Source organism: Carettochelys insculpta, chromosome 19 (genome assembly GCF_033958435.1).
Source record: "Carettochelys insculpta isolate YL-2023 chromosome 19, ASM3395843v1, whole genome shotgun sequence".
NCBI lineage: Eukaryota > Metazoa > Chordata > Testudines > Carettochelyidae > Carettochelys > Carettochelys insculpta.
In genome coordinates, this window is record NC_134155.1 from 14956111 (window position 1) to 14976629 (window position 20519).

At 43.7% G+C, this 20519-nt stretch overlaps 2 protein-coding genes across 2 annotated transcripts; one reads left to right on the plus strand and one right to left on the minus strand.

The window, feature by feature from the left end:
- Window positions 1-41: 41 nt before the first annotated feature.
- RPAIN (RPA interacting protein) lies at window positions 42-9413 on the plus strand. Its single transcript, XM_075014041.1, has 7 exons — window positions 42-151; window positions 1644-1817; window positions 2875-2938; window positions 6795-6906; window positions 7522-7585; window positions 8019-8153; window positions 8906-9413. The coding sequence occupies exons 1-7, from the start codon at window positions 74-76 to the stop codon at window positions 8933-8935; spliced, it is 657 nt and encodes a 218-aa protein (XP_074870142.1). The 5' UTR covers window positions 42-73; the 3' UTR covers window positions 8936-9413.
- A 1390-nt stretch (window positions 9414-10803) lies between these two features.
- On the minus strand, window positions 10804-17315 carry C1QBP (complement C1q binding protein). Its single transcript, XM_075013555.1, has 6 exons — window positions 17001-17315; window positions 15215-15365; window positions 14537-14624; window positions 13825-13920; window positions 13025-13147; window positions 10804-11236 (listed from the first exon to the last, which is right to left on the minus strand). Exons 1-6 carry the CDS (start codon window positions 17242-17244, stop codon window positions 11087-11089), a joined length of 852 nt encoding a protein of 283 aa, XP_074869656.1. The 5' UTR covers window positions 17245-17315; the 3' UTR covers window positions 10804-11086.
- Window positions 17316-20519: the final 3204 nt, after the last annotated feature.

A 20519-nucleotide genomic window follows, 5' to 3' on the forward strand; every position in this document is an offset into this window, starting at 1 on the left:
ACCGCTCCCAGCGCGCACCGGGCGGGACTACAAGTCCCAGCACGCACCGCGGCGCCGTGGGTGAGCTGGTAGCATGGAGGCGACAGGGCGGCGGCACCGCTCGCTCTACAAGGGGGCCGTAGCCCCGCCCTGGAAGGAGACCTACCGCCGGGTGAGCGGGGATGGGGGAACCGCCACCCCAGTCGAACGTGGTGGAGCCCGGCGTTCGGGCCTGGATACATTGTAACGATTTCCCTATCCCGCCACGGCACTTCTACGGGCTGCCCCTTGCCGAGTCCCCTGCCCCCGGGGCGCCCCGCGAGCAAGCGGGAAAATGGGGGCGGGGGGGCGCAGTAGGCGCCAATATAAGACAAAGCCGCAAATATCGAGCCTGTCCTTATAAAATGACATCCGGTCATCCTAGCTGCCCGGGGACAGGGAAGTGGGAAAGGGACTCTCCCGCTTGGCAGATATGTTGAAGCATGAGCGTTCTTGGGCACAGAACCTCATGCTCCAAAATATCTGTTAGTCTATAAGGTGCCACAGGACTTGTTTTTGAAGATACAGACTGACTCGGCTACCCCTGTGATAGGTCTGCTTGGCATGGCCCAGCCTTTTGCTAACTGCTGTTGGGATGAGAGATCCCACCTGGCAGCATTGCTCTGCCCACAGGCTGGGAAGTGAGCAGCCCTGGGCTGGGTACAGAGACCTGCTAATAGCAATACCATATGTACCATTTACACCACCTTGTGGACAGGGAAACTAAGGCACAGAAGGCTTGTGTGATCAAAAGTAGGAATAGAATCCAGGTTTTCTCACTTAGTGGGCTAGTGCTCATGCACTGAGCCATGCTGTCTCCCTAACACTACTTTCAAACAGATGTGAGTTGGCCACTGTTTTGTTTTCAAAGGCACCCTGAAAGTTCCCCAGAAGCAAAAGTTAAATGTTGATGTTCTGTGGGCTTTGGTGGCAGTGGAATGAGAGGGGAGCTGTCCTGATGGGCAGCTGGTGAACCAACTGCCCTGTTCTATTGAAGCCCAGTATTATTCCAGAACAAGTTTCCCAGCTTTCTGTTGCCAGTAGGACAACCTTGAGAAATAAATATTGTGAGGCTCTGATCTCAAGTCAGTTCTCCTACCTCCTTACCACCAACTCCAGATTATTTTTTGAAAGAGAAGGGAGTGAAGATAGTCTGTACAGCTGGCAAAACAAGTAACTTCTAGCCAGAAGAAGCTAAAGAATTGCCACCCAAGTATGTATCTGAGTTAAGATCTGGCAACACATAAGGATTTTTTATAGCAACACCCGAAAAATGCTGCCTTTATGTTAGAGACTGGATAGAAGATGCAGCCCTTCCCCTATCTTACCTTCTGACTGAAGAAGTTGGATCCCATCTCCCTAGCCAAATGTGATTGCACTTCAATTCTTCGCCTCCTGTCTGCTAATGGTATCAGAGTCAAACTAGTTCTCTGGTTCTTTTGACCTGCTCCAGCTGGCAGGTGGGACTTCCCAAAAACCATATTTGTGATTGCAATTGTATAACCTCTCAGTTTTCTTCATTCACATCCCACGCTGCAAAACTGTGGTGTCTGGCTGCGTTGTTGTCCAGCTGAAAGATGAAGGCCAGTGCTAACAAATCCTATATCATCTGTTTTCTCTCAAAGCGCTGTGTGGAGAGGCTTAAAAACAGCCGAGCCAAGCTACTGGATAGATATCGCCAGGCTGGAGAGAATGCATGTTCCAGTGCAAGAGGTGCTCTGGTGCAGGAGGTGATGGAGGAGGAGTGGCAGGCCTTGCAGTCAGTGAACAGGAACCTGCCCTCCCTCTGGAGAAATGAGGTGCTGGATTCTTGCATGACATCTCTGAGCTACACTATACACAGCTTCCCAGGCTAACGATATTACAAACTCCATCTCCATCCTCAACGAGAAAAATATTTATTCAGAAGTTAAACCTTTATAACACTTCAGTCATTCCTGTTACATGCAGGTGCTTATGCTTGCAAAAGCCTCTGCATAGGACTCCTCTTTAAACTTTCTGGGCTTCTCTCTGCTGTGTGCTGTCTCAGGGTGGCAAATACGCACAGCCCTCCAGCCTTTCATCTCAGGATAATGTCCATCTACTGTTAGGTATCTTTCATAACCTTCTTCCCCAGTATCCAGAAAAAGTATCTAGTTGTAAACCCCTGCGTGAAGTATGTCATGCCTCTGGTTGGTCAGGATTTGTACACCTGCAAGGTTTTGAGCTGTTTCAACAATGCAAATATATGGAGACATACCTCTCTCATACGACTGGAAGGGACCTTCAGAGATCACTGAGTCCGGTCCCCTGCACTCACAGCAGGACTTACCACCATCCCTGGCAGGGTGTTTGTTTTTTTTTTTAAATCTGTTTGCTCTAGATCCCTAAATGGCCCCCTCAAGGATTGAGCTCATAACCCTAGGTTTAGTGGGCTAATGCTCAAACTACTGAGCTAGCCCTCCTTACTGATATGATTGGAGGATCCACAGCAGGAGCTACTGCTAATTCAGTCTGCTATAGCTAGGAATGGGAAGTCTCCCTTCAACAGCAGTTGTGTGTGAATCTGGTGATTTTGGGGTGTTTAATTTTGTGCCTGGCTTTTAATAATTAATGTTATTTGTCCAATTTCTTGGAATCTGCAAGTTGTATTTATATAGAAGAGTCTGAAAACTAAATGCAAACTCACCATGGAAATTTAGGAAATTCCCACTGTGTAGCTGCAAAGGCAGTACAGTCGCTTGTTTGATTACAGTCGCTTGTTTGATTACACTGAATTGTTTGTGTATTTCAATGCAGTCCTGCCCTGATGGTACTATGAAATAATGCTCCTCCACATGCTTTGTGTAATGAGGAATACTGATGGATATATTTCAGGTGGTGGAGGACCCTGATGAACAAGCCGTACTTGAGGAAATCCAACAAGAGTTGATCATGCAAGGTAGCTTTTTAAAAAAATATAGTGATACATGCATATATACCTGCCTGAGTCCTTTTTAACCTTCCTGAAATCCTAGTCATCAATTTATTTGAAGCTGGACTTTCTTCCTGGTTTGGAAATTACATGATTTTGAAAGGAATCTTTTTAAAAGATCTATGGTCTTAGATGCTTTGGGATCCTGGCAGGTGGCTGGATACTTTTGGTAGTACTGCTTTGTTACAGCTCCAAAAATTGGCAATTAAATCATGGGTTGGGTGAAAAGACACCAGAGCACATAAGTTTTGGTTCCCTTCTGAAGGGCTGGAAGGTCTGATGCTAGATAAGTGAAAACGTTCAAAGATGTCCCAGTCTCAGTATTTCCATTAAGAATTGAAAACACGAAGGCTCTCTTTGATATAGAACAAGAGTTTCTGAATCCTGATTATATACTAAGTATTTGATTTGTGCCTGTCTCACCTTAATTTGACTCTCTCATGATCAGTGGCAACCAAATGACAATCTTGATTGCACCCTACTCCTCTCTTGTATCCTCTGAAATAGTCTGAACATAGGACTGGGATCCAGAAGTTTCAGGCTCAGACACTCTTTGGTCTTGGATAAATCGGTCTTTGTTCCCCTGTTGATAAAGTAGACGTAACATGCAGTTGATGAATGCTTGGGAAGTACAGGTTGAACCACTTTAGTCCGGCAACATCCATCATCAGCATGATTTTTGATAGCTTGATGTCTGTCCACTTATTATGGGTGTGGCCAAGTTTCCTGTAGTCCCATAAAGTTTGTTTACAGTCATCAGTCCTGGCTCTCAGTGTTCTGTGCTATTATTTAGGTCTAATTTACCTGTAAAGCTCTTCTAAGAACCCAGTAATAAGTAGGGAAGTCTTAGTAATGTGCTGGACCTGGGGTCTGCAACCTGCAGCTCTTTAAGGACTTCTTTGTGGCTCCCGATGCTATAATTGCAAAGTTAAATAAATAAATAACTCCTGATTATTTATGATAAACAGTGAACATCCAAAAGCCCAAAAATAAACAACTCCTATTTAAGTAGTGAATGATTTGTTATCACCAAACAGACTAACTCACCCTTTAAGTGTGTCTCACGAAAGCTCATCACCTAATAAATCATTTTGTTAGTTTTTACAGTGCTACAGGTCTGCTTTTTGTTTTGTGAAGATACAGACTAACACAGCTACCTCTCTGACTAGCCTCCTTTAATATGTGCAATGCATTGTGGGATATTGCAAGGCACGTAGAAGAGCACGAATTGTTGGGCAAAAGTCAGCATGGTTTCTGCAGAGGGAAGTCGTGTCTGTCTAATCTATTAGAATTCTTTGAAGGGGTTAATAAACATGCAGACAAGGGGCACCCAGTGGACATAATATACCTAGATTTCCAGAAAGCCTTTGACACGGTCCCACACCAAAGGCTTTTATGTAAATTAGGTGGTCATGGGATAGGAGGAAAGGTCCTTTCATGGATCGGGAATTGGTTAAAAGACAGAAAACAAAGGGTTGGAATAAATGGTAAATTTTCACAATGGAGGCGGGTAACTAGTGGTGTTCCCCAGGGCTCAGTCCTGGGACCGATCCTGTTCAACTTGTTCATCAATGATCTAGAAAATGAGGTAAGCAGTGAGGTGGCAAAGTTTGCAGATGACACCAAGTTGTTCAGGACAGTCAAAAGCAAAAGGGATTGTGAAGAACTACAAAAAGATCTCAGCAAACTGAGTGATTGGGCAGCAAAATGGCAAATGAAATTTAATGTGGGTAAGTGTAAGGTAATGCATGTTGGAAAAAATAACCCAAATTACACGTACTACATGATGGGGTCAAATTTAGCTACGACAGATCAGGAAAGGGATCTTGGAGTTATAGTGGATAGTTCTCTGAAGACATCCACGCAGTGTGCAGCAGCAGTTAGTAAGGCAAATAGGATGTTAGGAATTATTAAAAAAGGGATCGATAATAAGGCAAAAGATATCATACTTCCCCTATATAAAACTATGGTACGCCCACATCTCGAGTACTGCGTGCAGATGTGGTCTCCTCACCTCAAAAAAGATATATTGGCATTAGAAAAGGTTCAGAAAAGGGCGACTAAGATGATTAGGGGTTTGGAACGGGTCCCATATGGGGAGAGGCTAGAGAGACTGGGACTTTTCAGTTTGGAAAAAAGGCGATTGAGGGGCGATATGATAGAGGTATATAAAATCATGAATGGTGTGGAGAAAGTGAATATAGAAAAATTATTTACCTTTTCCCATAATACAAGAACTAGGGGACACCAAATGAAATTGATGGGTAGTAGGTTCAAAACTAATAAAAGGAAATTTTTCTTCACACAGCGCACAGTCAACCTGTGGAACTCCTTGCCCGAGGAGGCTGTGAAGGCCAGGACTCTATTAGGGTTTAAAAAAGAGCTTGATAAATTTTTGCAGGTTAGGTCCATAAATGGCTATTAGCCAGGGATAAAGTATGGTGCCCTAGCCTTCAGAACAAGGGCAGGAGATGGATGGCAGGAGATAAATCACTTGATCATTGTCTTCTGTTCTCCTTCTCTGGGGCACCTGGCATTGGCCACCGTCGGCAGATGGGATGCTGGGCTTGATGGACCTTTGGTCTGACCCAGTATGGCCATTCTTATGTTCTTATGTTCTTATATAATACTGTGTGTTTTGATTGTGCTGCTAAAAATGTCTTGATTTGCAAAAAGAAACAGAAGGGCAACACCCATATTAAGAAAGAAAACTGAAATTAAACATAAAATAAAATTGGCATAATTAACTTGAGGGGATTGGAGTGGCTCCAAAAAAAGAGGTAAACTGAAGCTGAAAACAGAATTTCAAGCTGAATGCTCTCTAGCCTTCACATTGATATTGAATTTGGCTGGGCTCCCTTTGTTTCATTTGCAATGAGAAATTCACCACCAACAACAAAAACACAACCTCAAGAGGCATTCTTCCCCAAAAAACACGCTCCTTTTGCCGAACAGTATCCAGCTAGAGATGCCCCAAAAAAAAAAGCTGTGGAGGAGCTGCTGCACAAAGCAGAACAAAGAACATATTCGCTAAATGGGTGAAATCACCAAGTAGCATAATTATGGATTGTTTTGTGGCAACTCAAGATTGTGAAATGAGGAAAGCTGCTCACGGATGGCAGATATATGAGTGCTTTATCAAAGTATCAGAGCAGCTGTAGTGATTTCAGAAACAAACAAAATTGCTCAGAATCTAGTGTCCTCCAGAGACAGCAAAGATTCTGGAGTGAAAGTCAAGAAGACAAGAGTACAAATACACACATGGAAAGTGTGAGGAAATAGAATATATAAAATATTTGTGAACACCCTGCAGTAAACATGTATTGCATTACACATCACTCTGTGGCATTGTTCTTAAAATAGGGAGTTGCAAAGTTTGACCTTATTAAGGACGGTCTCGTATTCACAAGCATTGTGGCTCTTCAGTTATTGTTTTTACTGGAGTCGAAAAAAAGGGCTCTTGCTACTTTGGTTGCAGATGCCCCCTTGCAAGACTTTATTGATCTTCTGTGGTTCAGCAAATTCTCTATTTTGGCACAAGTCAGGTCCCAAGGCTGCTGGACTAGAGAGGTTCAACCCCCACTTTGAGATCTTTGGATGGAAGGTATAATAGGCAGATTTAGATTAGCATCCTGTAAAGGTTTTCAGTTGGTATCATGAGCAAAGATTTACCTCAGAATCCCCTAGTGCTTTTACAGTGGAACCAGACAAGTTAGAAATACTAACACAGATTTCTCTCTCACTAGCCATAGCAGTTTCACCTTGACAGTTGTCTTAGGCCAGTAGGCAGTGACAACTGTTTGTTGTTATTGTTTTTTAACAGAACAGTTGACAATACAAGAATATGAAAGGAGTCTGCAGTTTGACCAGGAGTGCTTCAATGCAGTGCTTGATGGCTTGGATACAGACAAGGTTATCTGTCCAGTGTGTAATAGGTGAGATGTATTCCTTATCAAACGCTGGATGTTAATTACATCACCAAATGGTAGACCAGCTGAATTCTCCCCAAGTATGTAATGATGTTCTCAAAGCCTAAACCTTTTTATGCATTCTTTCTAACAAATGTTGATTGGCTTCATTCATTCTTGCTGTAATAGGTAAGAGACTTATGGATATCATCACTTACCACTGGAGTGCAGCCAGCTGTGGAACTCAGTAGGCCTTTAACAACAGTATTCTGCAAGAAGTAAAGACCAGATTGCTTATATTGCATGTACATGACTTGTACACCTCAGATTTATGCCTCTCTTCTGTGCCATTTCATTGCATGAAGCTTGTTATAAGGATTCTGATGATCAAAATAGCCATAAATGGTATAGGGGATTCTGCACTGAGTTGATAGTTGTCCTTGCTGGCTGGAGATAGTCTGGCCTCTTGCATGGGAAGAAAGCAGACTTCTTTCTCTGGTAAGGGTTTGATTGTTACAGCTATTCAGAAGGCACAAATTCTATAGATGTGAAGCTTCTAAAATCTAATTTCAGTCTTGCTTGAATTCAGTGTTTTCCTCTAATTGTCTTTGTCAAGGCTCTCACACTATGTTCTGTTTCTAGGAATAACCTGACTGTGACAAGTCATTGGGTTTTATGCCCATGTGGATTATGCATCAGCACACAGGTGAACTCTAAAGCGTTGCATCTCATGAGAGTTCTGGGCAAAGTTGCCTCTTTATTTTGAATGCTGTAGGCATGGTGCATTCATGTTTTATTGCCCCCGGTGTGATCCTCTTTTGCACATACACATGCCTGAGCGGGAGCTCTTGTTCTCAAATTGAGGACTGCAGACCATATCCCAGCAATCTGCTGAACAGAATGGGTACAAAGCCAGCCAGCCAGGGATTGGGAGCACATATGGGCCTATGCACTCACTCCTACTAACAAAACAAATGCAGAGGAAACCCCATGTAGCATTTGAAATAAATCATCCACCACGTGAGTTGTGCACTCAGAAATTCTGGTTCTGAAAATTATTAGGTAAACTTGCTACAAAGCAACTGCTAGGAGAATGCTCTTTAAAACTCCTCTTGTGCTTCAATCTATTTCTGTCTCAGGATATGACAAAACAGAAGCTTCGATCACTTCTAGAAGACAGTGTAACAAACCACGGTCATCAGTGTCTTCACAAACCTGAGTTCTCCATCACTAGTGGAATGGAGGGAGAAGCCAATCTTTTCATGACCTGTCCGGTGAGTCTAACTTGTCAAGGGAGTCTCACAGAAGCATCCCAGCTCAGGTGTATTTCTTCCATCTAGTGGGCAAAAACACATCAACCTACTCACCTTGAGGGTTGTACTGCTGTTCGTTCCATTGCCCCCAGTATACCCTTTTGGGAAGCTTCTGGGTTTGCAAAAATTCCCTGAGGAACATGACAGTATATTCATTTCATTTTCTACTTTGGTTGCTTGTCCTTTACATGTATGATAAGCAGTATGCGTTCCTACTCTGTGTAACACAAATTGAAATGTTGGGCTACACAATTATCTGTATCTTGAATAAAACAGCTATTTTACTAACACCAAAGTGGTCTTTAAAATGTAAGTTACTCTTCTTTTCCTTTCTTCTGGGGTGCCTTGTCTTAGACATTCTGGTAGGACTGACTCATCTGTGTTTTACTTGTGGTTCTCTTGCACTAGCACAGCACAAGTTGCAAACACTACAGGGGACTGCTTAAATCTGCAAGACCAATCTCTTCTTTTCAGCAACAAATCAAAATGTCTTCACTGCTTAAGTGCACTGAGAGCTTGTTTGTTCAAGTCCCACATAAGGTGCTGAAACCAGCATATAACCTTTAGACATAGTATGGTTTCTCCCTTTGGTTTACGCAAAGGCTTAGTAGGTGCCTCTTAGCATTAGTGCCCATGAGGCCTGGCCTTCTTGTGTTATAAATACTGTTGTATAGTCTATACCTGTAAGTGACTGGGCACTTTCTTTTCTAAAGGTCTGTGACTCTTGGACAGTTCTCCTGTAACTACAACCCTGCTGGGATTTCTCCATGGAAAGAACACGAGTGAAATCCTTTCAGCCTCTAAGCAACTTGGAGGGAATCCTCTATATCTTTTCTTTTTATATTTAATGTGTTTATACTTTAATATCGGATGTCAAGCAATACAAGCTTAATCTGCACTTTTGATAGCTAAATAAATATTTGAGATGAAGCTGCTCACGTAAATGAGGCAAGCCTCCTTTGGAATCTTGAATTCAGGACAAACCTGGTAACTTACTGCTGTCTTTTGGCTTCTCATTCATTTTCTGTTCTCCAGCAAGACTGGAAGGGGCTTATGCCTGTCTCAGTTGTTGTTGCTTGTGACTTACTGTAGAGCAGGAGGTGCCTGCGCCAGGACTGATGGGGGCAAATTTCAGCTGTGAAACTTGTCAACGTTCACCAAGAACAGAGGTATCATTATAAACACTGGTACATTAAAAATTAAACGAACTTCTCCTCTCTGTGGATTTAGTGTCTCTGCCATTACTGGTGCAGCTGAACCCCAGATCTTTTATTACAGGAAAAAGGCTGTAATACATACCAAGCCCAACAGAAGTGTACATATAGATATCCTTAGTCACAACCTGGAGTCAGACACAAACTAGGACCAGTGTGCAGGTGAAATGATGATGTAAAAACTCATCACTTCCTGAGGTTGCACAGGGTGGTAGTTTTAAAGTAACAGTTGGGGCACTGTATCATGTAAAACAATTGCATTTGTGTTTGAGTTGGCAAGCACATCTCATCTGTTTTCAGAATCACTGATGTGACAGGGCTGCATGGTGTAGGGGAATATGTCTACTTGTTTTCAGCTGATCGGGGATGAGGGTAAACAAAGTCTAGATCTATTCTACTTCAGTTACAACACGTCAGCCCAACTACTGCAAGCAACAATCACTGTGGCTCAGTGAGGTAACTAAGGAGCTGGTGTATTCACAACCGTGTACAGGTACAGCTGATTGAGCTGCCAGCTCAGCAAGTCCATGCATGCTTAAATTTAACTATGAGCTGAGTTTTCCAAGTTGTCACGAATGCAATCTAGTTCCTGTAATATAATGTCCTTAAAATAAATGGAGTCAAATTAATCCAAGGCCCATATAGGACAGCAGATTCTAAATACTTACCCAACAAATGAGAAACTGGGGCAAAGGGGAGACATCTTCAATTGGTCTACCTTCAAGATTTTGCCTGAAAAAACCAACTCCTGTAAGATGACAGCTCCAATTTGGGTAAGATTTGAACTCTTCATTTATGCTACCCCCTTCTTTACAAAAGGGGCATGGTAATGAGTGAGGTTGGAAGACACTAAGGAGGCTCTGCCATGAATATGCAGCACCTCATGAGCATAATGATAATCACAGTCATTCAAAAGTGCCGCTTTCGAATCGCACGCTGCCCCTGTAGACAAGGGCCTTTCGAAAGGACCCCCCCCAGTCTTCAAAAGTCCCTTATTCCTAAAACCAAATAGGAATAAGCAGCTTTCGAAGACTGGGGGGGTCCTTTCGAAAGGCCCCCCCCCACCTGAGCAGCACATGATTCGAAAGCAGCACTTTCAAATTGCTGCAGCCACCATTATGCTAGTGAGGTGCTGTATACTCATGGCAGCGCCTCATTAGCATCTGACCTCGCTCATTACCATGCCCCTTTTGAAAGGAAGGGGCTAGTGTAGATATAGCCCTAGAAACAAGAAGCTTCCTTTCCTGCCTTCATTTTTTTTCATTCAGGCAAGTTAACTGAGCAGTCTAATATATGACCATAAATAAAATACCATCTTTGAATTTTAAGTACTCCTGCTTCCCCCATAACCTAGAGAAAGGCATCTTAACCAGCAAAAGTAAAGCAGAACAAAGAGGTTTTTCCTTGAGTAGATTTTATTCCTTGTCACTGTATCATGTTTCTTGATTATACAAAAATGCCAAACTGGCAGGAGGTGTGAGAATTACATAAATCTTACAATCCAGGCTGCAACATAAATTAAATCTGAAATGCAATCACTCAGGCATTATAGAATCACTTTGTCGTCCATGATGTGTTTATCCCACTTTGAAGTTTTAAACTTACTAGGGGTATCAGCTGCTGGGTAAGAGCACTGCTATGGGATAGCCACAGTGGAAGGCTTTGACTTAATTTCCTAATCTACTGACATTTGACAAAACCTTTAAGATCTTCAAGGAATCTAATGTACTCCTGGTGCTCCAGGGCAGTGCTTAGCTCAATTAATTCATCAGCAAATGTGTTGTCTATTCCTCGGTCAGCCAAGAAATCCATTAAGTGGTCATAGAGAGCCTGCAAGAAGTTAATATAATTATTAAACACAGGATTATTATATGTGTTACCTCTAAGTGCTCTTTTGTATTTCACTTTACCATGAGAAGTGCTTTTTCTCCCCAAAATCAGTAGAACTCATTTGTTTCCTTACAGCAGGCCTGAACTGGGACCAAGATGTGCAGGAGATTAGAACAGCCACAATGGAGTCCTCTTATGAAGAGATAAAATATTTCTATGTTCTGTTAAACTGTACCCAACTGAAAGTCTGAGATGGCTCAATGACAACGTAAGCTAGTAAATCAAGTCTTTAAGGCCAGCTGGCTCAGTAAAAAGTTGTTTATCCCATCCAAGAGTGTTTATAATCATGTACAAAGTTTGCACACAAGTTATGTTCAACACTGGATAGCACAGACACAAGATTGAAAAAGCAGTCAAGTAGCATTTTAAAGACTATTAGGTGAACTTTTGTGGGACAGACCCACTTCTTCAGACCACAGCCATACCAGAACAGACTCAACATTTAAGGAACAGAGAACCAAAAACAGTAATCAATCAAGGAGGACAAATCAGAAAAAAAAAATATGATCAAGGTGAGCAAATCAGAGAGTAGAGGGGTAAAAGGGGGAGGTCAAGAATGAGATTAAGCCAAGTATGCAAACGAGCCCCTATACTGACTCAAAATTCTCATTTGCATACTTGGCTTAATCTCATTCTTGACCTCCCCCCTTTTGCCCCTCTACACTCTGATTTGCTCACCTTGATCTTTTTTTTTTTTCTGATTTGTCCTCCTTGCTTACTGTTTTTGGTTCTCTATGCCTTAAATGTTAAGTCTGCTCTGTTATGGCTATGGTCTGAAGAAGTGCGTCTGTCCCACGAAAGCTCACCTAATAAGTTATTTTGTTAGTCCTGAAAGTGCTACTTGACTGCTTTTTTGTTCTGATAGTATATAGACTAGCACTACTTCCTCTCTGTTACTATTCAACAAGATTGGTATCAGTGGTACAGACAAGTTCAGTTAAGATCCAGTTCCTTTCCAAAGCATTACATTGTATATGCAATGCAAACCAGGATGCAGAAGACCTTCATTTGCCCAATTTCATTGTTCATGTTTAAACAAAAAAACGCATCTGAGTCTATGGCATTATCATTAGTACTGTTCCAACCAGTGAGCCATACTTCCTGACACAGGCCTGAGCCTGCAAAAGGACTTACACATACCAACCCTTCCTCCAACATGTATTTCCACTTAAAACACTGACATTTATAGAGTATTACCAGGTGCTCGGTAAGGTTCTTAGTAAATACATAAAATATGTACAATGTGTTGTAACCCAGGGACAGAAAAAAATACGTGTGACAACTTTACCTGAAATATGTCAAATTTTCACACAATTGAGATATTTCCTTGATATTTGATCAGCTGCTGGAGTACAGCTCCATCCTACAGATCAGCCAGCAGACCCCAGGCTTAAATTTATTTTAGGTACATATAACACCCCCCTCTCCCCATCACCCAAGTATCTGAGCATCTCACAAATGTGCCAATCAGGGACAGCAGTGCTATTCTACCTCCTTTCCCTGCCTGTAAAATGGGCAGAGTTGCCTAAAGTCGCACAGGAAGCCTGTAGGCAGAGTAGGGAATACCAAGTTCTAGGCAACAACCCTAACTGCTGGGCCCTCCTTCTCACTTAGAGTGCCTCACCAAAAAGCAATCTCAGAATAGAATTCCTGGCGACTATATCAACATCTACAGTTATGTAGGACCAGTTGAGGTAAGCTCTGTACAGTCCAGAGTGCTCCACGTACCCAGTCAAGAGAGTCTGTGTTCAGAGTGTAGTTGGTGTCCTTCCAGTCTGATTCTCCGGTGGGCTGAAAGCTGACCTCCCGAATTGAGAAAATGTCACTCTCCTCCTCTTCCCCATGTCCAATCTGAGACAAGAAAGGAAATCTGTGAGGATTAACTGCCCCAAATGGAAAGCACTTTCAGCCATTAGTCTTTTAATAGACAATTTTGGAATAACCCAAGAAAAAGCTTCCTCCTACACGTTATCAACTAGAGTTTAATTTACATCCCACCTAATGACTTTAAATAAAAAAAGTCAATGCAACTATGATGTTCTCAAAATAATGTCTAATTTACTTTGGAATCATACTATTCTGGGTCTTAGTGACAATCTCCACAAGTCACTTATGCATTATGTAGAATTGTTGCTTTTTATCAGTTTTAATGTGTTATTTTTCAAGTTACCGTACACTATCAAACATGCCACTCACTTTCTTCTACCTCCTGTTTATTAGAACAGAGGAAAGCAAGCAACTATAAATAGGAATCAACATCAGAATACGCAGAGTGCAGTCGAACTTCCCAGCTCTGCAAACATTTAAAGCTTTTACTGCATTTAATAGATAGATGGTACTAGGACTGTCTATAGGGACACTGGTATACTTTGTACAGCCCAAGCAACAGCAAAACCTGCCTGCTAAAACAAGAAGATTGCAAGATTATGCTGCAGCCAAGAGGTTAATGTGCACAAAAAATCAGAGTGCATTGTGCCACGGAACCCATAATTACCAGCAGTTTTCTTACTGCAACTCATAATACCTACCTCATCCTCAGGATAGTGGCAGTCAAGCACAAGAGTCTGTTTGGGGTCATCTTTTGTTACTTCTACAACAAAGTTTGGAGTCGATGTAAGGTCAGGCTATGAAAAATAAGTGGAAGAAGGTCACATTAGCATTGGGCTACACCTATGCTACATATCTCATACTGCAATAGTAACTACTTTCAACACAAAGGCCAGCGCAAAGCAAGCACTACATAAGCCAATTGCTACAACCCTTAAGCTGTTTTGATACCTTCAGTGTGTCTAATATTGGTATTGACAGCAGAGCAAACTTTTGCCCCAAACCATCAGACCCTTTAAACCAAAGCATCACTTCAAAAGTGCTAAATGATTCTATTTATAAGTACCATGACACTGTCTGATTAAGTCCCACCAGCATCACCACCAGCTGCATAACTCTAGTTGGCCTTACAAAAGATCAAGGGTTGTGAATATATTTAGGGATTAAGATTTTTTTTAGCTTTACTTCCTCCCAGCAAGTTGCAAAGGTAGCCATTAGTCTGAGTATCTTAGTTTCCTTCGTTTTTAGCTACAAAGGATCCACTTGTATGGGCACATTTTATGGCAACCAAGAGGATCTTTCTTCTTTTGATGGTGCAATTACAGCAGAGGGCAGTTAAATGGAAGACCTGGCAAATGCCCTCCTCTGCTACAGTGTAGTTTGTGAAAGTGTACATAAAAGCTATAAATTTACCTCCTGTTCATCAGCTTTTTGTTCTTCTTGTGGTTCTTCATCATAGGAAGGGGGAATGCTGTTGTTAATGTTGAATGTAACTGTAATCCTTCAACACAACATAACAAGAGGGTGAGATTAAATACCAGAGGAAGGCCACGCTAGCTGAAGAACTGATAGTCACAGCTCTATTCTGCCTTACCAAGTTTCAGTTTCTGACATCACTGATATGAATAATGGAGTTTGACGTATACTATGTACTTCACTGGATTTTCCCTGTATTTTGTATGGTGTTCTACTCAAGGATTCCTGCACTAAGTTTAACACACACCCCCAACACCACTCTCCACCATATTCCCAAGTTTAAAATGCGTGTTTCCTGTCTCCCCATAGGGTGAAATGTTGACATGAATCCTTAGACGATTCAAGGCAAAACACAATGGCAAAGTATACCCCATAGTGCCACAGGAAAAATGAAATGAGTACAAACTTTCTGTCATCTGTGCTGAGCCTGGGCGATAGCACAAGTGACAATGGGAAGCAGTACTAAGTTAATAGCTTTTCATTAACACATCTATCAAAAACAAGATGTGCTTGCCCTGATTCTCTGATATTTTTACCAATAAAATTTTTACTAAGTGCTTATGTTCACTGAGGAGATCAAGTATCAGCTAAGTGAACAAACCATCTCATGCTTACCTCTCACCAGCTATTTTCTTCAACAGTTTAGCCTCGGTGCCATGTATTTCTAGCTCCCACCCTCCAGACATCTTTGGCAAAGATTTGTGTTTCTGGATCTTCTTCTCCTCTTTAATTTCATCTGTCAGAAACTCTGAAAATGCTTTGTCCCCTTCGTGGATAAAGATGAACACAGTAAAACACCTGAGTTAGTTGAAACGTTCCCTTATGGCCAGAAGAGAACATTAAGCTAGAAATAGAATGCTGGAGGCGTAACTTTGCCACTGACTTGACCAAAAACATCTCTGTTTATCCTGGTAAAAAAGGGAATACCACATATCTAATACTGAGAGTAGAAGGCCTACTTGTTCATAAAAGGTTTGCAATGTTCAGCGGAAAAGCACAAAACTGATGAGGGCAAAGAATTAAAGTGAGTTCAGAAAGAGGACATGTAAGCCCTTAATTTGCCAAAGGGGTTGAAGGTTTGGATGAAGGATTGAGAAACAAGACATTATTAAAAAGCTGTTATTTCAATATATGCAAGTACTGATACTGGTAAAATACATGAAAAGAAAAAAAAAGCACATTATTTAGTGACATAAGCACAAGAACTTGGATGGCATCACTCTCTCTCAATTATGCAGATCCAGGCTGCTCTGGAAACTTAAGCAGGGTTCTCAGTGAGTAGAACAGATGTCAGGGATCAGAACCTGCCCTACAATGTCTGGGGATACGGGCTTGTGGGGAGGTGTCAGAGGATGACGGTTCCAATCACAGAATCGGAAGGAAACTCAAAAGGTCATCAATTCCAGTCTCTTGCACTCACAGCAGGATCAGGCACCAGTTAAACTATCTTTGACATGTGTTCATCTAACCCACTCTTAACAATCCCCCATCATGGAGATTCCATAACCTCCCTAGGCAATTTATTCCAGTGGTTAACTGCCCTGACAGAAAGTTTTTTCTGGTGTCCAACCTAAACCTCACTTGTTCCACTTTAAGCCCATTGCTTCTTATCCTGTCAGCAGAGGTTAACGAAAATAATTTTTCTCCCTCTACCTTGTCCTTTTGGGTACTTAAAAACTGTTATGTCCCCTCTGTGTCTCCCCCCCCCCCCCAGACTGAACCCAATTTTTGAAATCTTCCAGCATAAGTCAAGTTTTTTCTAGACTTTTAATCATTTTCACTACTCTTCTCTGGACTTTTTCATTTTGTCCACATCTTCCCTGAAATGGAGTGCCCAGAACCAGACACAATACTCCAGAGAAGGACTAATCAGTGCAGAATTACTTCTTGTTTCTTGATTAAAACACAAACACTCTGCATAGCCAGGACTGATTAAATTACAATTCAAATACATACCTGCTTCAACATCCACAAAGGAGTTCAAACAGAACCTAACAGCCCTGACCGCCTATCCTGCTCTAGTCAGGCACCTTCCAGAACAAGAAACACCGTGCCTAGGGACTGCACCTCAGAGGACACGGCCTGTGGACGCACTCCAAGGCTTCAAACCAGGAAAGCCCAGCATCCCCCCCTGCCACAAAGGGAAAGCCGGCAGCGCAGAGACAGCCTGAGGCTCTGTGCGAGGGAAGGAGCCAGTCCCAGAACTCCTGGACGAGGAGCCAGTCCCAAAGCGTATACCGAGGCCTGTCGCGGACATACGGACCACCCAGCCTCTGGGAAGGGGACACCCCCGGCCAGCGACGCTCTTCCACCGCGACCCGCCAACCCACGGGACCCAGATCTTCTCCCGGCCCTTCCCCCCTTCCTGGGGACGCCTCCTCCAACTCCCCCCACTCCTTACCCTCGGTGTGCAGACCACCGCAGCCGCAGGACACGCCGGCGGGGGCGGCCCGCGGAGGCCGCAGGATGCCAGGCCGCTGCGTGCCGGCAGGGTCCCCGCTCAGCAGCCAGAGGCTGCGGGTGAAGGGGCGGGCGGCGGTGGCGGCGGCGGGTCGCAGCAGCGGGGAGGGCAGGAGGCGCGGGGCCTGCTGCGGCAGCGGGCGGAGGGCGGTGGCGGCGGAGCGGACAGCCCGGGCCAGCAGCATCCTGCAGCAGAGTGAGGCCGTATGGGGCGGGTGCACGTGGAGCAGCAGAGGACAGGGACTGGCCCCGGAAGTGCAAGCCGTCCGCCGGAAGCACTTCCTCGGGCCCGCCAGCCTCAACCCCTTCCAGACTACTGGGGGCGGGGCTCGGGCAGAGTCACTTTCCCGCGCTGGGCCTGCAGCAGCGTCACCCTGGGCCACGGCCGGGGGGCGGGACTGGAGCGCCCCGGTGCTCGGCGCTGTACGAGGGAGCCGAGTTCCTGGGCCGCGGTTCTGTGGGGCAGCCCGCCCGTACGCTCGCGAGTAGCAGGCCCAGGAACGCAGCGGGCACCCGTTACAGCCCCCGCTTCGCTCCGCATCGCGCCGGCCGGATGTGGTCCATGGGCTAGGTGTTACATAGGACCGCTGCCTTTTTCAGCCTCTGAAAATGACAAACCCTTCCTGCGCCTGCCCTTGGACATCCAATATCGCTAGTCGCCGATGGACGGTCTTTGCCTGCAATTATTTAAATTCAAAATAGACCAACTCCCCCTCTGCCACCAAATACAGCTTTGAAAGGATATAAATTGCCGAAGTGACATCTACTGAATATCAGGCAGTTAGAACAGTAAAGCCAGGCTTACTGACAAAACCCACACCCCATCCACGCTAAGAAAGCGTTCCCTTGACAAACTGTGGACAGAACTTGGCACTTTTGTGGACAGCCTTCTGCCCTCTCCCAGGAGGCAGAATGCCTTTCTCCACAGATATCGGAGGGGTAGCCGTGTTAGTCTGGATCTGTAACAGCAACGAAGGGTCCTGTGGCACCTTATGGACTCACAGAAAAGTTTTGAGCATGAGCTTTCGTGAGCACAGACTCACTCCATCAGATGCTGGTCATGGAAATCATTTCCATGACCAGCATCTGATGAAGTGAGTCTGTGCTCACGAAAGCTCATGCTCAGAACTTTTCTGTGCGTCTATAAGGTGCCACAGGACTCTTCGTTGCTGTTTCTCCACAGAATCTGTCAACAAAAAAGCCACGTGGATGCTCTCAAGAGAGCTTCCAGGTCACCAGGCAGCGCTGTCTGCTGTGCTTCCAGTTGGCTATTCTGTTGGGAAAATGGCCGGGCAGTCTGGCCACCTCCTCTATAGAGCGATCCACTTTTGTATGTGGCCACAATCGGTCAACAGAAGTTTTGTCAGCAGATATCTTCCCATGGTAGCTTCAGTTGACAGATCACTGTCATGTAGATGTAGTTTAAGAGTTGTGGCCAGCCTTCTAAAATAACGATCAGGCACTTTAGTGATCCAACGGTGAGCGTCTTCCTATCGTAAGTCTGTTGTTAAAATGTGCAGGCAAAAGGCAAACCAAAAAACTCCACCCCAAAACACAGCACTTAAGGGACCTTCCCAACATGTCCCCTGAACACGTGTACAACCAACAGAAGTTGGTCCACTAAATAAAAGACACACACAAATGGGTGAGGTCATAATTTCCATAAAGAGAAGTAGGCACTTCAGTCTGTTTCAGTAAAATCAAGTCCAGTGGCACCTTAAAGATTAACAATGTTATTAGAGCTTAAGTTTCTGTGAGTTATAACTCACTTTGTCAGATAATGCTCAGAAACTTATGCCCCAATAAAACTGTTAGTCTTCAAGGTGCCACTGAACTTGTTTTTTGCACAATGAAAAATAAGGAGATAGATACATTTGGAAACACCACAATAAAAGCGTAAACCTTCGGTAGCAATTTTTATTCATAGAGCTCAAAAACAATTATGAACAGAGGGTGACTACAAGTTGCACCTGTCTTATCCGGCATGCGCAGGACCTCACAGGTCCTGAACAAAATAATTTACCAGACGAGGGGAGGCCAGGACTTCCGGACCAAGACAGTCCTACACTCTGGGGCTACTGCAGCCCTAGCCTCCCTCCCCTGGGATTCCAGCCCCAGCACCGGCTGCCATGAAGCTCCAGCGCCTGCACCCGCACTGCTGCAGGGTTGTCAGGAGGCTCTGGCCAGCGCTGTGCTGCCACAGGACAAACAGAGGTCTCAGTCCCCACAGGTGGGGGCTCCAGCTTTTGGTCCTCACGCTGCCGTGGGGCAGGCAGCAGCTCCACTTCCAGCTCTACTGGGGCTCCTGCACCAGCTGCAGCCCCACCCCCAGTCTGGTATTCTCTCATTATGGAACATCTGTGGTCTGCCAGGATCACAGATGCTGCCAGAGGAGAGAATACTGGATTTGACAGGTGCAACCTGTATAACTACTCCCATTTTGCAGATAGGGATTCTAAGGTATAGAGAAGAGAAGTTATTTGCCAACATCAATTGCAAAGCTGGTAACAAAAGCCAGACCTTTTGCTAGTGTACAGCTGAAGGCCAAGTCCATATTCGTCCTTTCTCCTGCACTACTCATGACATTGCATCATGGGAGCACCTGCTAATCTCTCACTGTTTGGGTGTCCATATTTTAATTTCCACAGAGATATTAACTCTCATTATTTTTATGAACCACAAACCTCTAAAAAACTGCAGCTGGGAATAGGATAGTGAGTTTAAATTATCAAGACATCAGTATTTACTATTTTCCCCTTGACATTGATTGTTTAAGGCTTACAAAATTCTAGCTTTTAATAATTGTAGCGAGGTCAACAAAAACTGTAGAGAACTACGAAAACTCATAGGTAAAATAGAAGTATTGCAATGTATTAAACTTTATCCAGCATTCTCTCTGTGACTCTTTATAAAGTCACTGCAGTCAAATTTTCATTCATTTTGCAAGTCCCATTAAACTCGAAAATAAACATGACAGTAAAAAATAACCTAGCACTAATACACTCATAATAATTTTAAAAAGACTGAAGAGGGTGATCTGCACCCTTATAATACAATATCACGTTACATGAATCTGAAGTACAAAAAAAAAAAAAAAGCTCAATACGTAAAATTAGAATTTGTACCTAAACACACCATGAGGTACTTTTGATAGCCACTTATCTTCCTCAGTTCAAAGCCTAAGCTGTGTATAGAACAAAAGACAACAGCTGCTTGGACTTGAGAGCTTAGCCATCTCTTTATTATGGGAAAGTCAAATGTACAAATTAGGTGCTTTTAATGAAGCTCCTCCCCCACCCCGCTAATCCCCAACTATATTAACAGGCTTCTAAACAAGGTGTGCTTTTATTCCACTTTCCCTCAGAGATGCTAAGTTTCTGCATGAACACAATGCTATGATAATTCCCTGCAGCTTGTATTGTACTGTTAAAGTGCCATCCAGAAGTGCAGCTGGACATAC